The sequence below is a fragment of the Opisthocomus hoazin genome, chromosome 26, assembly GCF_030867145.1.
Source record: "Opisthocomus hoazin isolate bOpiHoa1 chromosome 26, bOpiHoa1.hap1, whole genome shotgun sequence".
Lineage (NCBI taxonomy): Eukaryota > Metazoa > Chordata > Aves > Opisthocomiformes > Opisthocomidae > Opisthocomus > Opisthocomus hoazin.
In genome coordinates, this window is record NC_134439.1 from 6,178,521 (window position 1) to 6,193,209 (window position 14,689).

Below are 14,689 nucleotides of genomic sequence, written 5' to 3' on the forward strand. Positions count from 1 at the left end.
ACTTCTTCCCTCTGAGGGTGACGGAGCCCTGGCCCAGGCTGCCCAGGGAGGCTGTGGAGTCTCCTTCTCTGGAGATATTCCAGCCCCGCCTGGCCGCGGTGCTGTGCAGCCTGCTCTGGGTGACCCTGCTTGGGCAGGGGGTTGGGCTGGGTGACCCCCAGAGGGCCCTGCCAACCCCTGCCATTCCCTGATTCTGTGATTCTGTAAACAGTGATGAGTCTGGTCGGGTCTCAGCAGCCTTTTGTGTCAACATCACTGCGGACTCAGCCTTTGCCGGTCTGCACCTCCGAGAACAGCGTCAGTCGCTGCTAATAATGTCAGACAAGTGCTTTTAAATATTAAGGATCTAGTTCTTTTATTTGCTTTTTTTTATTTTTAGGGGTATTGAATTTACATAGCAATCCTTATGGAGGTTTTGGAATGGCAGCGCAACAGCAGCAGTTCATTCTTTGGCTTCTATCTCGTTACGAGAAGTTACGGACGGAGCAGCTAATGAGATCTGCTGCCTTGTTAAGAAATGGTAATGACGTAGGGCTACTAAAATTAGCAGCATCAGTGGTCCACCCTCCCGCCCCAGTACAAAGTGCAGTGCAGCCCCCCCAGCCCTCTGCCCTTCAGCAAGCGCCTGGGGGGCCGCGTTCAGTCCCTCCTTTCAGCATCGCCCACACCCGAGTTTTTTCGGTGAGGAGGATTTGGGGTGGCCCAGGGGTGCGAGGCTGGGTCGTTAATCCCAAGAGATCATCATGGCCGCCTTCCCTGAGCTCCTGGGTTTCCTCCTCCTTCCTTCGCCCCTCCTGCCCTCTCTGCTTCGTCACTAAAAGCATTAAAATGGTGACGTTTGGGTCAAAATTCCCCTTGCTAAAGGGGCTGGGGTTTTCTAGCATGGAGAATTTTATTTATATATATATTATATAGACTTTTATATATATATATATGTAAGGAGAAGACCCCAAGTGAGAGTCTGGGGGTCCATAGCTGGCCCCATGGGCAGCCCCTTCCCTGGGCACGGCTGGAGGGATGCTGTGCTGGGCGTTTTGTGCCCAGGGCAGCGTGTGTCCATCACGGGTCGCTCCGGCTCCCGGGGTCCACCAGCCGCCCTCCGCTATGCTCTTTGGTACCGAGGTTACAGCACCCAGCGTCCTGGTAGCACCAAACCACCAACATCACGAGCTCAGTCGAGACCAAAGACCTCAGTTGGGGCAGAGCTGAAGTTGTTTTGCAGAGCTGCGTGCTGCCCGCCAGAGACCCTGTACCATTGTGGGCAGGAGCTGCGTTTTGGGAAGGGGGTCTGGGGAGAGGCAGGTGAGTGGGCAGGGTGCAGCTGGGGAGGGGGACGGGCAGTGCTGGGGCTGGCAGAGCCTCCTGCGCAGGCAGCGCTTGAAGGAGCCCCCCTGCCTGCACCCTGTGTGCGTGCATGTGTCCAGGCATGCACACACGTGTCAGGGCATGTGTTTGCACACGTGTGCCTGCGCATTCCCAGCATCATGACAGCTCCTTCGAGCTCTCTGCCTTCCTATGGTCCCAGGTCCTGTGTGGAGCTGGCCGGGGAGCAGCGTGACCTTTGGCAAATCATGGAATGCTTTGCGTTGGAAGGGACCTGTAGAGGCCACCCAGTCCAACCCCCTGCAGTGAGCAGGGACATCTTCAGCTGGATCAGGGTGCTTAGAGCCCCATCCAACCTGGCCTGGAACGTTTCCAGGGATGGGGTATCTCCCACCTCTCCAGGCAACCCGTGCGAGGGTTTCAGCACCCTCATGTTAAAAAATGCATGGCCCCCACACCCCATCCTGGCTGCCCCCCCACTTCCCACAGCCTTCATCCAGTGGTTTTCCAGCTCAGCAGTGTCCAAGGAGCAGGTGAGAGGGCTCCGTGCCCAGCTGGGGGGTCTCCGGTCCCTGACGGGAGCGGGTGAGGGGGTGCTGGGAGCCCGGGGTGGCCAAGCTGGGCAGTGCCAGGCTGGGGTGTCCCCCCCGTTCTGCTCCTCGCATCCAGCCCTCTGCGTGGGGAGGGGGAGCGGAGGGTGGAGCCTGCCATGGCCAGATCCAGGAGCTGTGACATTCATCCTCGCAGAGAGACGGAGCCCATCGGCGCTGGGCAGCGGGGGGGACATCAGGAGCTGGGTGGGCACGGGGAGTGGGTCAGGGCCCCCCGAGTGGGAGCGAGCATCTGCCACGGGAAAGGGTCCCGGAGAGAGCCGGGAGCAGGGCAGGGCTGGGAAGGAGCCGTGAACCAGGTTTAAGGGGTGCAGGGTGCGGGGTCACCCCTTGGATCCAGGGTCCTGGTGCGGGCCCCCCCCCCGCAGGGCCATGCAGGAGGAGCTGGGCTGTCCCCAGCCCCTCGGGGACTGAGCCGGGACAGGGTTGGCTCCAGCCATGGGGGGCCCATGGCAGCCCCCCGGCACCTGCATGCTGCTGGTCCTGCTGGTCGCACTCCCGATGCTTGGGGTAAGTGTCCCCGGGGAGGACGGGACGGCGGAGGGGAGCGGGTGGGCAGCGAGCGTGGCCGTCCCCTGCCTTTGATGGCCACTTTGGGGTCTGACAGCCCTGGGGAGCAGCATGCCCACAGTCCTGGTCGGGGATCAGGTCTTCCCCAGCACGTCCCCATCCCTGGTGCTGCCCGACCCGGGGGTGACACTGAGCCCCAGCCCCGGGCGCTGCTGGCACTGCTGCTCCCACTCGGGTGCTGTCACAGCAGCTTCTAGGGGGGGGATTTGCTGACACGCAGCGCAGGGATGGGCAGGGAGGGAGGTGGGCAATGCGGGGACCCCGCTGTGCTCCCCGGGAATGGGACAGTGATTGGGGTCCGGCCAGCACAGCCAGCAAAGCTCCAGGGGTTCAGCTCCAGGGGCTGCTCCAGGGCATCCCCAGGGAGGGTGACCCCGCTCTGCCCTGCCTCAGGGAGGGTCCCCTCCGTCCTCTGGTCCTGGTCCCGGAGGAGGGGGCTTCGCTCGCATTGTCCTCGAAGGAGCCCCAAACCCCAAGGGCCTTGGAGAGCATCCGCAGGCGTGAAGGTTGGGATGGCTGGAGGGTGCAGGGGGGACCCACGGGGACGGTGGGCACCGAGCCCCGCTGAGCCGGGGGGACCCGGAGCAGTTGTGGTGCCGGAGCAATGCGCAGCGAGTCCAGCAGCCGAGCCGGCAAACCCATCTGGAACTTCTCAAATCGCCTCGGCGGCAAACGCCGGGGGTGGAGGGCTCGGGAGGGAGAGGGCTTCAGCTCAGCCTTTCTCCGCAGAGCCTTCTCCTGGCACTGCTTCGCTCCACGAGTTCTTCAGCTAACATGGAGGCTTTGAATAATGGAAAGGAAAAGAAAATTAGAAGAAAGAGAAGGGAGGAAAAGGAAGGCGGGGGGAGAGGGAAGCAAAAGGAAAAAGGGAGAAGGAAAAGGAAAAGAAGGGAAGGGAAGGGAAGGGAAGGGAAGGGAAGGGAAGGGAAGGGAAGGGAAGGGAAGGGAAGGGAAGGGAAGGGAAGGGAAGGGAAGGGAAGGGAAGGGAAGGGAAGGGAAGGGAAGGGAAGGGAAGGGAAGGGAAGGGAAGGGAAGGGAAGGGAAGGGAAGGGAAGGGAAGGGAAGGGAAGGGAAGGGAAGGGAAGGGAAGGGAAGGGAGAAGAAAAGACGGAAAGAGAGGGAAAGATGGAAAGAGGAAAGAGCAGGGAAAACAAGTGGAGCCAGTGGACTACCAGAGGCTTTGGGGGCTTTATAAGGAGAGCAATGACATCAGGCCCCTTCTGAGATGGGAAAACTGAGGCACAGCAAGGAGTTGCTTGTCCTAGTGCAAGCTCCGAAGGGAGCACTGCACATTCCCTCCTCCAGTGCTCCAGCAGCCAGGCTGCATTGCTATAAATGATAAAAACCAGCAGCTTTGCAGCTAGAAGAGGTTGCGGCACCTCTGCCCAGCACAGGTCCTTCATTACCACGATGAAGTAGTGAGCTTTCTGGGTGCTGTGCCCAGCACCATCACCAAAATGCATTTCGCAGACCTTGTAAATCTTTTGTTCAGCAGGAAAAGGAAACGAAATCTTCTGGGGGAGGTGAAGGGACCCCAGAGCAGTGGTTGCACGATGGCCAGGACAGGGCAGGACGGAGGACAGGACTCAGCCAAGCGATGCTTTAACGCTCCAGACTTCCCTCCAGTCCCTGGGTCCACTTTCCCACCCTCATCCCTCAGTTTCTCCAGCGTTTATATCTCTATTCGCACACCTGAAACCATCAGCAGCCCAGTCCCGTGTCCTGGCCCAAAACCCCTGCCCCAGACATGCCCCGTCTCTGGATGCTGCAGCTCCCACCGCATCCCCCCGTGGGCATGGATGTTTGGGAATGGGCATGGACGCGTGGGAATGGGCATGAAATATTTATGGACTGTTCTCAGTTCAGCCTCAATATCCCGGCTCTGCAGCCGAAAGCCACGGAGACAAACCCCACAGGTGGGGTCTCCCGAGCAGATTCTCTCCCAGGGTGCTGAGCCACCACATCCCTGCCGGGTTTTGGGAGCTGTGGGGTCGGGGTGTGCTCCTTGGTGTCTCAGCACTTCTGCCAGCAAACCCAAAAGCTTTACGGAGCTCAGCGTGCCCATTTTGCAGCATCTCCCCAGAAAGCCAGGGAACAGAAGGGTGAACTCTGACAGCCGTTGCCGATGCCTCCGATTAAAATACACCAGTCTGAACACGAGCAAAACTCATGTGAGTAAAACCCAGCTGGCAAGGGAAGGATTAGATATGCCTGAATAGGTGGGTTTTTTAAATATTTAATTACATCGTTTCCTTGCTCAGGCTTTGAACGTGCTCTCCTCTGCTCTGCTGATGGGGTCGGCCCCTCCATCCTTGAGCTCAGCTCCTCTGCGTGGAGCTTGCGTCTTGGCGGAGCGGTGCCCTTAAGCATCACACGCTTTCAGAGGGAATTAGGAATAATTGCAGTGGTTCTTTGTGGTGTTTACAAGGCAAACAGTAGCAAGCTAAGGAAATGTCAGGGTCCAAAAGCACGGTTATGTACATAGGCTCTCCTGGGGCTGGCTGCAGCAGAAATAGTGAATATTGGCTGGTATCCTGGCTGCTCAGGTCTTTTAATGCCTGGCCTCCTACTGTCTGCCCTTTCCCCCCTCCCAAGGTGCACGCGACACATCCCGACTGCTCCATCGTCCTCTATTTCCAAGAACGAGAAGCTGAATGTCTGGAGATTATCAGGAGCGAAAGCCAAGCGCCAGCCTCCCCTGGATCCCCCGGGCAGCACGGTGAGTGTGAGCTGCCCGCTGTGCAGGGGGCTCCTCTGCCTCGGGAGGGCTTGCTAAGGGGGGTCTTTGGGGGATGATCCATGGTAGGGGGGTTGCAGAGCGCACACAGATGCAGCAAAGCAGGTATTTTCAGGAGAAAGGAGAGCAGCGCTGAGGCAAAGGCTAAGCAGCATCCCTGGAGAGCCCCAAAACTGCTGCTGCAGGGGGAGAGGGGGGCTGAGATTGCAACCAGGGGGTACGGGCGGGCTACGGGATGCACACAAGCGCAGGGGCTGAGTCCCCCCAGATTTATAGCATATGGCGGTGACGGCGTGGTCACACCTCGAGCAGAGCCTCCTGCCCCACTCCCGTCCTCCCAGGCAGGGCTGCGGGCTCGGGCGATGCAGAGCCCTGGCCATCAGCACAAGCGTCGCACGGCGCGTGTCACCGCTTCATGGCTTCTTGCCTTCCTAATTCAGTTAGTTTTCATGCTAAACATGTTTTGAGCAGCTTAATTTTTACATACCCAGGACTTTTCAACCAATTAACTAATTGGAAAACAGTTTTAAAGGGTTGCTTTTGTACTTTTTTTTTTTTAACTGCATTTCAATTTCCATCCAAAAGCAGCTTGGCTCAAATTCTGGGTAAAAATTATCACCTAGCGAATCAGAAATGCGTCATTCAATGAGTTTCATCTAATACAAATGTAAAAAAGAAGCATCTCAATAAATGCATGTTAAGGTGCCTAATTGCTTAAGTAACTGTGCAGGTGTGTAACGTATCACCCAGCTCAGCAGACAAAAGCCAAGCTAATCGAAAAGGTCCATTTTGCAGCCCAGATTGTGCCAGCCAGAGGGAAGGAATCTCACTGTAGGAAAATAACCAAGAAGCACGAATGCATAATTAAAATCAGTACTTAATCCCAGGTTTCCTGCTTGCCTGCCGCCTCCGCTGCTCACCTGGACTGAATTTATCCCTTCCCCTTTGCTTGCTTGTGCCAGCGCGGGAGGGTCCTGCTGCGAGCGTGGCACGGAGTGACGATGGAGGGGAAGGCGCAGATGCCCTGGACATGGTGGCAATACAGCGTGGAGGAGCAGGGCAGAGCCCTCAGGCTTCAGCATCCTTCTGGGGAACCCACCACGGGGCCCTACAACTCGTCAGAGATCTCGCTTGCAGTGCTTTCGCCTCAAAGGCTGCTCCAGTGCTTGCAGCATTTACTGCTCTGAAATAGCTGGGAAGAAGTAACCTGCTGGTGAGGCTCAGATGATCTCTTTTGGAGGTCTCCAGATACCAGCTGGAGCAGCAAGAAATAGGGAGACAGCCCTGGCAGGTCTACGTATAATTAACCAGTAGAAATACAGAGCAGGAACTTCCCATCAAATTGCATTTTTGGGGAAAAAAATGCCCTTTTGGCCACAACAAGAACATCATGAGGGTAATGTTGACCTTGTGGATGTTTCAACCTTCAGCTGGAAAAATTGGAATGAAGCAGGTTGGTTTGGGTCAATCCAAACCAAACACCTCGGGCTGCTGGTCTACACTGGCTGAGAGCCCAGGGACAGGGGACAGGGCGAGGATGTGGTGGCCCCTGGGGATACTGAAGGCACAGCTTCTGCCCACGAGGCTGGCAGTGAGACACATTGCCAGGTCCTTTGCTCAGGTTTTTTTGCCCTCTTCCCCTCAAAGATGCCTCCATCACCTCTGCTCCATGGGAGAGTTGATCCAGTTTTGCACAGCTCTAAGAAATGTGATTTTTTTAGATGCTGCAGCAGCCCAGGAGAGGGAAACAGAGGGAAGGGGGACTTAAACCTTTTCTCCCCAACCGAAAGGAGGGGTGACTTTATTCCTCGGGAATGCACTGCAGAGCTGTGGGTCCCAGCTCGATCCCTGTGCCATGGGCTGCTCCTCTGGCTCCCAACCAAGTGGTCCCGCAGCACTCACCGTGCTGGGAGAGCTCGTTTGTAGAGCGAGAGACGCAATTACACACAGCGGGATGGCTCTGCCACACAGACACACCCAGGTATTTTGATCACACACCAAGAAATGAAGCAACCACTCTCAGCACCGGTCCCGACAGCTCTGCTCAGTTCATCTGTCTTCCAAAGCAAAAATGAAGACGTACCTTGGTGTTGTAACGACAGCCCTGCAGATCCCTCCAAGCCTGGCCAGATACCCACGCACTGCTTTGCTGAGAGCAGAGAAAACTAATTAGACTTGTCAGAGTCCACATTCCCTGGCTGGGAACAGATGTGGCTCCGGGTTAATAATGTATATCTACAAGGTTAATAATGTGCATGTGCAAGGAGGAGAGCTGTCCTGGAAGTGTGATGTCTATGTCTCATCCCGGTGTGCTGCAGCACGAATTCTTCAAGGCCGCGTGTCTGCTGGGCCGTGCTCGTTTCCAAGGCAATTGGAGAGTCATTTAAAGATGAACTTAATGCTAGAGAGACAAGTAAAACACGTTTAAGCAAACTGGTCTCCAGCAAGTCTTGCAGTGCTTTCTCCTGTCCTCCTCCTTCGGGCTGGAGAAACATTCTGAGCTGAGCCACCATGGCTGCTGGGTGCCAAAATCCAGCAGAAAACTGCATTATTTAAGATGCCACCAGGAAAGTCCTGGCTTTTCCCGCCCCCTTGTCCCCCAGGGTCTCCCCGCAGGAGCTCTGGGTCTGCTGTAACCCCAAGAAATAGCAGGTCCCGTCTCGCCGCGGGGCTAAAAGGAGATCTCAGCACTGGAGGAGGTCATTTCCAGAACTGAGCTGGGATGCTCCTAATTCCTGAGGGGGTATGGCATGGCCCCATAGATCGAGTGACGGCTGGCCGCTCTCCCGTTACAGCCGTGCCTGCTGCGGGCTGTGCCTGGGGACCAGGGGGCTGCGTGTGTCCCCCCGGCACGTCCCTTCCCAGTGGCACTAACCGTCCCGTCCCTCCCCAGGCTGCCTGACCGAGTGGGATGGAGTGAGCTGCTGGTCAGCCGTGCCCGTCGGCCAGTCCCGAGCCGTCGCCTGCCCTGACATCCTCCACGTCTTCAAGAAGTCCAAAGGTGCAGTGCTCTGAATCCGGCGCAGACCGCTCATCCCCTGGGACCGAGGGCTGAGCTGCACCCATCCCTGCCTGCCTGGGATCCTTGTGCCCCCCCGGCCCTTCCCCTCCGGTCCCACAGCTCCTGCCCCATCCAAGAGCTCAGCATATATTGCAGTCCAAGCAGGGGAAGGGCAAAAGCAGAGATGCAGGGTGCTGCTCTGCCAGGAAAGTCCCCAAACCCTTTCCTCACCCAGCACCTAGCACCCGTGTGGGTAGGACACTTGGGGACCTCATCCTCCAGCTGGGTGACACCAGGACAGTCACCTTGCTGCTTGGTGACACCAGGACAGTCCCCTCACTGCTTGGTGCCCTCATTTCCCCATCCGCACACCAGCCTTATGCTCCTGACCTGCTCGGTACCGCTCCAAGCGACGCGGATGAAGAACGTAGTGCGAGATCATGATTATTTTAAAGCTGGGCGCTCGCCCACGATAGGCACCTCTGCCGGGGAAGCCGCTGCCTCCATCCATCTCGGAAGCAGCGGAGTGTGAAGGAGAGCACCCGACCGGCCCCCGCAGCATCCGAGAACTGCCTTGGCTGGGTGTAATTGAAAAGGCGATGGAGGGTTGGTAAATGCTTGCTTTAGGGCAGAAACCACTCAGGAGAGGCTTGATGAAGTGCTCACAAGATGAAAATGCCCCATTTTAGCCTTAATTCCCTCCCACCACGAGGATTCATTTCACACTGTGCCCTGAGATGCCCTGGCACCTCCACGCACAGCGCCGGAGGGCAGAGATGTGATCCGGGTGGGCAGGATGGGGCAGCCAGGCCATTCGGGAACCGCGCTGCTGTCACAGCCGGGATGCTGGTGCTGGGCTTCAGGCTCCGTCCCAGAGACCAGGGTGCCGTCCCCAGGCTGGACATTTTGGGGGTGCTGATGCAGAGGCGATGCCCATGGCTCTCGTGACGTCCCTCCTTGTCACTGCAGCGCTGATCCGGAGGAACTGCACCGAGTCGGGATGGAGCTTCCCCAGCCCTCCCTACTACAACGCCTGCGAGCTGGAGGCCATTGGCAGCAATAACGACACCGAGGCCAAGGTAAGTGGGTCCCCTGGGGCCCGTGGGCACCTTCCCTAGCACCCCTCTACCCCACATTGACCCATGCTGTTGGGCAATGAAACACAAAGATGCTCTCGGGGAAGTCTCGCTGGCCTCATCTTTGTTGCTGGGCTGCCTGGAGGGATCTGAGCTTGGCAAGGGCTGGGACATCACCCTGTCACCTCCCAGCCCATCGCAGAGCAGCACCTCCCAGCCCATGCTGCCTCACTCCACTGGTGCTTTCCCTTCCAGAAAGGCTATTTTGTCACCATGAAGGTGCTTTACACCTGTGGCTACTCCACGTCCCTGGCAGCCCTGTTCTTGGCCATCGGCATCTTCTCCTGCTTCAGGTAGGGCTCGGCGCTGGCTGCTCCATGGGCTGCACCCGGAGCAGAGCAGGGTAAATCATCAGCGGGGATGGCTGCTCTCAGTCTCTGCACTCCCAGAGCAGCCAGGCTCCATCCCTGCCTACACGGATAACCAGGGAGGCATGAGATGAACTGCAGCATTGTCCTTTCCTGCTGACACACAGACTTTAAACCCTCAGGTTTCCCTCTCAGGCTTTGTTTTTGCAGACCTCGCTGTGCTGCAGAATTATGCTCTCCAGAGGTGGCTGGAGGATGTTCCCCAGCACACCTCATCCCCGGGCAGCAGTCTCGAGCACAGCACAATCCTGTCCTTCAAGATTTCAGAGCAGGAAAACCTTCTTCAGGGCTTTGTGCTTGACCACCACCAATACATGGTCCCCTGGGCTGGGGTCCAGCTGAGGCAGCAGCTCCTGAAGGAGAAGCTTCTCTGCCCATCTGCTCTCTCTGCTCCTCCCTGGGCACAGCACATCTCTTGCTCCCGTAGGAAGCTGCATTGCACCAGGAACTCCATCCACATCCACTTCTTCACCTCCTTCATACTGCGCGGGGCCGCTGTGTTCATCAAGGATGCCGTGCTCTTCTCGGATGAGTCCGTCGACCACTGCACGATGTCAACGGTAAGGAACCAAGTCCCAGCCTACGCATGGTGCAGGAAAGAGCCCATGTGCTGATCTGGAGGGGTCTAGGTGGTTTTGCATTGGATTTAACACTGCAAAGAGGAGGGATAGAGAGGTTGTGAACCTGGGGAGGAAAGGCTGGCTTGGGTGGGCTTCAGGAGGTTCATGGCAGCATCTCTGCATGGGTCCTGTCTGCAGAGAACATGTTCTGAACATGTTCTGACCTCAAAGCTCTCTCTGGTCTCAGAGAGTCTCCCAGTGGGACTAAAGCTCTGCACAACCGTAGTAGCACCATGTACAAGCAAACAGACCTTGCACCACTGGATGTGCAGATCTGGGGTTGTCAGCAGAAACAGAAACCTCTGCAGGCAGTCCAGATACAAACCCGTGGACTCCAGCAGACACAGGTTTCTAAAGGTCAATAACACGGGGGCTGCACTGAAAGTCCATCACAGGTCTCCTCGAGTGGATGGATGGGGAGGCAGACCATCCCCTGTGCCCCCAGCACAGGGTCTGACGCCAGCCAGCACTACTCAGCCTCTCCTCCTCATCATCCTCACAGGTGAACTGCAAAGCAGCCATCGCCTTCTTCCAGTACTCAGTCCTGGCCAACTTCTACTGGCTGCTGGTGGAGGGCATGTACCTGCAGACCCTGCTGCTTCTGACCTTCACCTCCGACAAGAGGTACATCTGGTGGTACATCCTCATCGGCTGGGGTGAGTGTGGGGCCCCCCAGCACATCAACCCCCCACCAATGGTGCCCCTTGACACAGACCAGGGTTAGGCACCGCTTTCAGAGATTGCCTGGACTTGCTGCTCCACGATCTGCCTGGCCAAAGCTCCACAGGCATGGTGCTCCCCATGGCTCCTCTCAGCATGGCTGTGTGCTCAGTGGGGCACCCACCAGCTCCTGCCAGCCCCCGGAGTGGGTCGGGCAGCATGGCCTCACCCAGCTTCACTTTCGCAGCACGTGTGCAGAATGACTCGAAGGGGAAAACACATGTGAACGCCCACCAACGAACCTCTGCAGCAGCATCTGCTGCCAACCCATTCTGAATGTGGTCCGAGTGGGACAAAGACAGCTCCTTCCTTCTCCCCAGATCCATCTGGTGCTGGAAACACCCATCCCAGGTGCCTAGGTTAGATGTAAGAGCACAGAGTGAGGCAGGAGGGTGGCCAGGAGGTGACACACAGACAGGCACATCACCTTCAGTGGGCACCATCCCTTTTTAAAACTTGGAGAAGGGGGAAAGGCTGTCACCTTCCTGTTGCCTCCAGAGCCCCAGACCTGACCCAGGCACGTGTTTTTGGGGACAAGGGATGGCGAGGAGGTACGGGGGTTCCCCAGAGCCCCTGGGTGACTCCACATCCCTGCCTGGGTCCTGTCCTTGCAGGTGTCCCCATGCTGACGGTCTGCGTGTGGGTGCTCACCAGGCTGCAGTACGACAACCACGGGTAAGAGCAGCCTCTCCTCTTCTTTCTCCAGGCCAGCTCACCCACGTGTCCCCCGTGCAAGTCCTGGGGGACAAACCTCTTGCATGGAGGGGTCAGGAGGAAGAAATGAGGCAGCACTTAATTTTATTTCTGTTTTCTGGTGGGGCCTATGCTACGGTGGGGCTCTGTTGCAAGAGGTGCTGTGCAAATGGGGCAGGGGGCTGGGGGTAGGTGGCAAGGTGGGAGCGGGGCTAGAAGGGCGCAAGTGTGTGGCAGAGCCATTTCTTCTCTCCCATAGGTGCTGGGATGACTACACCAGTCTGTATTGGTGGGTGATCAAGGCTCCCATCCTCCTGGCCATATTTGTGAGTATGTCCCTTAAGCATCCCGGCCCCAGAGCTGGGGGTCCCTCACGGACAGGGGAACCCAACCAGGGGTCTGTGCAGAGCCTGAGACATGGCTTCCCATGGCAGGTGAACTTCCTCATCTTCCTCAATGTCACCAGGATGTTAGCGCAGAAGATCCGGTCCCCGGACATCAGCAAAAACTACAAGCAGCAGTACATGTAAGGGCTAATTTGGGCAAGGGGGAGCTCCCCTGACCCCAGATTCTGGGGGGACCCAGGGCAGCAGGGACCTTTCCCTGGAAGAGCACAGAGGAGGACCACCCTTGGAGCCTCCAAGACCTGCCTTTCATGGAAAACCTACTTTGAGTTAAGACCAAGCTGCCGGGAAGGGCTCGTCTCGCCGGGCAGCAGGACCATTGCCTACACCCAGGTCCCCGCTCATGCCACCACTCTCCGCAGGAGGCTGACGAAGTCCACGCTGCTCCTCATCCCTCTCTTCGGGGTGCACTACGTGGTGTTCGCACTCTTCCCTGAGCACATCGGTGTGGACGCCCGGCTGTACTTTGAGCTGGTCCTCGGCTCCTACCAGGTGCAGACTGCGGAAGATGGGTTGGCAAAATCTGCATGTACCCATCCCTTCCCATCCCGAGATCACACCAGGAGCCCCTGGGATGTGCTGCGGGGGCTTTGCACTCTTTTGGGAGAGCACTGTGTCCCAGGCACCCCTCAAACAAGTCTTATGAGGAGCGGCTGAGGGAGCTGGGGCTGTTTGGTCTGGAGAAGAGGAGGCTGAGGGGAGACCTTGTTACTCTCTACAACTGCCTGAAAGGAGGGTGTAGTGAGAGGGGTGTTAGTCTCTTCTCCCAGGTAACGAGCGATAGGATGAGAGGAACCAGCCTCAAGTTGTGTCAGGGGAGGTTTAGATTGGATATTAGGAAAAATTTCTTTACTGAAAGAGTTGTAAATCATTGGACCTGGCTGCCCAGGGCAGTGGTGGAGTCCCCATCCCTGGAGGTGTTCAAAAAACATGTAGATGTGGCACTTCGGGACATGGTTTAGCAGGCATGGTGGGGTTGGGTTGATGTTTGGACTTGATGATCCTAGAGGTCTTTTCCAACCTTAATGATTCTATGGTTCAAACACCAGGGACAAAGCACAAGGGCTGAGGTCAGATGAACAACGCGCACTGATCCCATACCCCTACTGCTGGTGGGATGGGATAATAGGTGTTGGAGGATGCTAGATGCAGGCAGCAGATGAGCACGGAGGGGTCCAGCCCCTTCTCTCAGGTGAAATTTGTTCTTTATGTCCTTTTCAGGGGTTCCTGGTGGCTCTGCTGTACTGCTTCCTGAATGGGGAGGTGAGTGTCCCCCCCAACATCAACCCCCTGGGCACCACAGCTGCACACATGGGCACACAGACACCCCCAAGGGTGCACCTCAGTGTGCACCACGCACACACACCCATGCATGTGTGCACACATGGGCGTGCAGACACCCTCAGGTGTGCACCCCAATGAGCTTTGCATGCACACAACCACGCACGTGTGTGCACACGTAGGCGTGCAGACATGCATGGGCGTCCCTGCTCTCTTGCACCCCAAATCCCTTGTCAAGCCCAGGGTGCAGCTCCCGCTGCTCTGCCAGGTGCTGATGGGTGCTCTGGGGTGACAGCACCCATCCGTGATGTCGATTCAGGTCCAGGCTGAGATCAAGAGAAACTGGGGCAAGTGGCAGTCATCCATGGAGAGCAATGTCTTCAACCTGGTGACCCAAGACTTCACAGCATGATGAGGACAGCATTTGTGGGGGAGGTGCCTCCCCAAGGATGATGGTGGTGGTGCAGCTCCACGGCTACGGTCCCAGAAACACAGTAGAATGGATTTTGCAGGTTCTGGGTCTGGCATCCTCAGAGGGTGGTGAAAACGGCCACTGGGAAAGGCTCTGCTGCTCGGTTGCTGGCAGATCTGGTGGATCCATGATGGTGTCTCACCTGCCCAAAGGTCCCTTCGTGGTTTGGTCAGTGTTTTAGGCAAAGTGAAGAGAGCTTCTCCATGTTTTCTGCCCCAGGACTGGGTAGGAGACACAAATATCATTTCACAAAGGACATCTGGCAATTTTCATTTGACACTGGAATGAAAACTGAAATGGCCCCAACACTGAGGGTTTTTTTCCCCTCCTTCTTTGGTTTATAAAGCCACTTCCCTTATGGGAAGATGCCTAGACACAGCCCCCAGGAGCCACTCTGAGGGTGGGAGAAGCAAATACAAAGACAGACAAAACCCAACAGCTCTCTGCGTGAGACTCCCGATGGTCTCACGGCTCAGATCTTCCTGATTTCCAAAATGTTTCCCTTTCTCCCATGCCTGTGCTTCAGCTGCTCTCGGTGCTGGGGACGACAGTCCATCATCCTTGCCATGCCAGCGTGGACGGCTCTGTAGCTCTCCCAGGGGATTTCCACCGGAGGGACTGGATGGTTCACAAGCAGCAGGACTCACCTGTCTTCACTGGGGACCCATTTGCCTGGGACGAGCAAGGTTTTTGCCAATAAAATCTTGTTCTGAAATCCAGCATCGCTTTTTGGAGGTTTGGTTTGCTCTACAA

At 57.0% G+C, this 14,689-nt stretch overlaps 1 protein-coding gene across 2 annotated transcripts; it reads left to right on the forward strand.

Annotated features, from left to right (window-relative positions):
• The first annotated feature begins 2,357 nt into the window (after positions 1-2,357).
• Positions 2,358-14,040, forward strand: LOC104337672 (vasoactive intestinal polypeptide receptor 1). 2 transcript variants are annotated; one of them, XM_075443600.1, is made up of 13 exons: positions 2,358-2,444; positions 5,100-5,223; positions 8,135-8,242; positions 9,212-9,321; positions 9,574-9,671; positions 10,174-10,306; positions 10,869-11,022; positions 11,701-11,761; positions 12,039-12,105; positions 12,214-12,305; positions 12,546-12,675; positions 13,405-13,530; positions 13,760-14,040. In XM_075443600.1, the coding sequence occupies exons 1-13, from the start codon at positions 2,373-2,375 to the stop codon at positions 13,874-13,876; spliced, it is 1,392 nt and encodes a 463-aa protein (XP_075299715.1). In that variant the 5' UTR covers positions 2,358-2,372; the 3' UTR covers positions 13,877-14,040. The 2 variants fall into 2 exon arrangements, with proteins under 2 accessions (XP_075299715.1, XP_075299716.1); XM_075443601.1 differs by having other exon boundaries at positions 13,405-13,446; positions 13,784-14,040.
• Positions 14,041-14,689: the final 649 nt, after the last annotated feature.

Excerpts from the sequence above, each read along its gene's own strand:
- LOC104337672 (XM_075443600.1), top strand. The coding sequence starts at position 2,373 with ATGGGGGGCCCATGGCAGCCCCCCGGCACCTGCATGCTGCTGGTCCTG. Across the intron at positions 9,322-9,573 it reads ATAACGACACCGAGGCCAAG|AAAGGCTATTTTGTCACCAT; the intron begins GTAAGTGGGTCC and ends TTTCCCTTCCAG. Across the intron at positions 13,531-13,759 it reads CCCCAAGGGTGCACCTCAGT|CACCCATCCGTGATGTCGAT; the intron begins GTGCACCACGCA and ends CTGGGGTGACAG.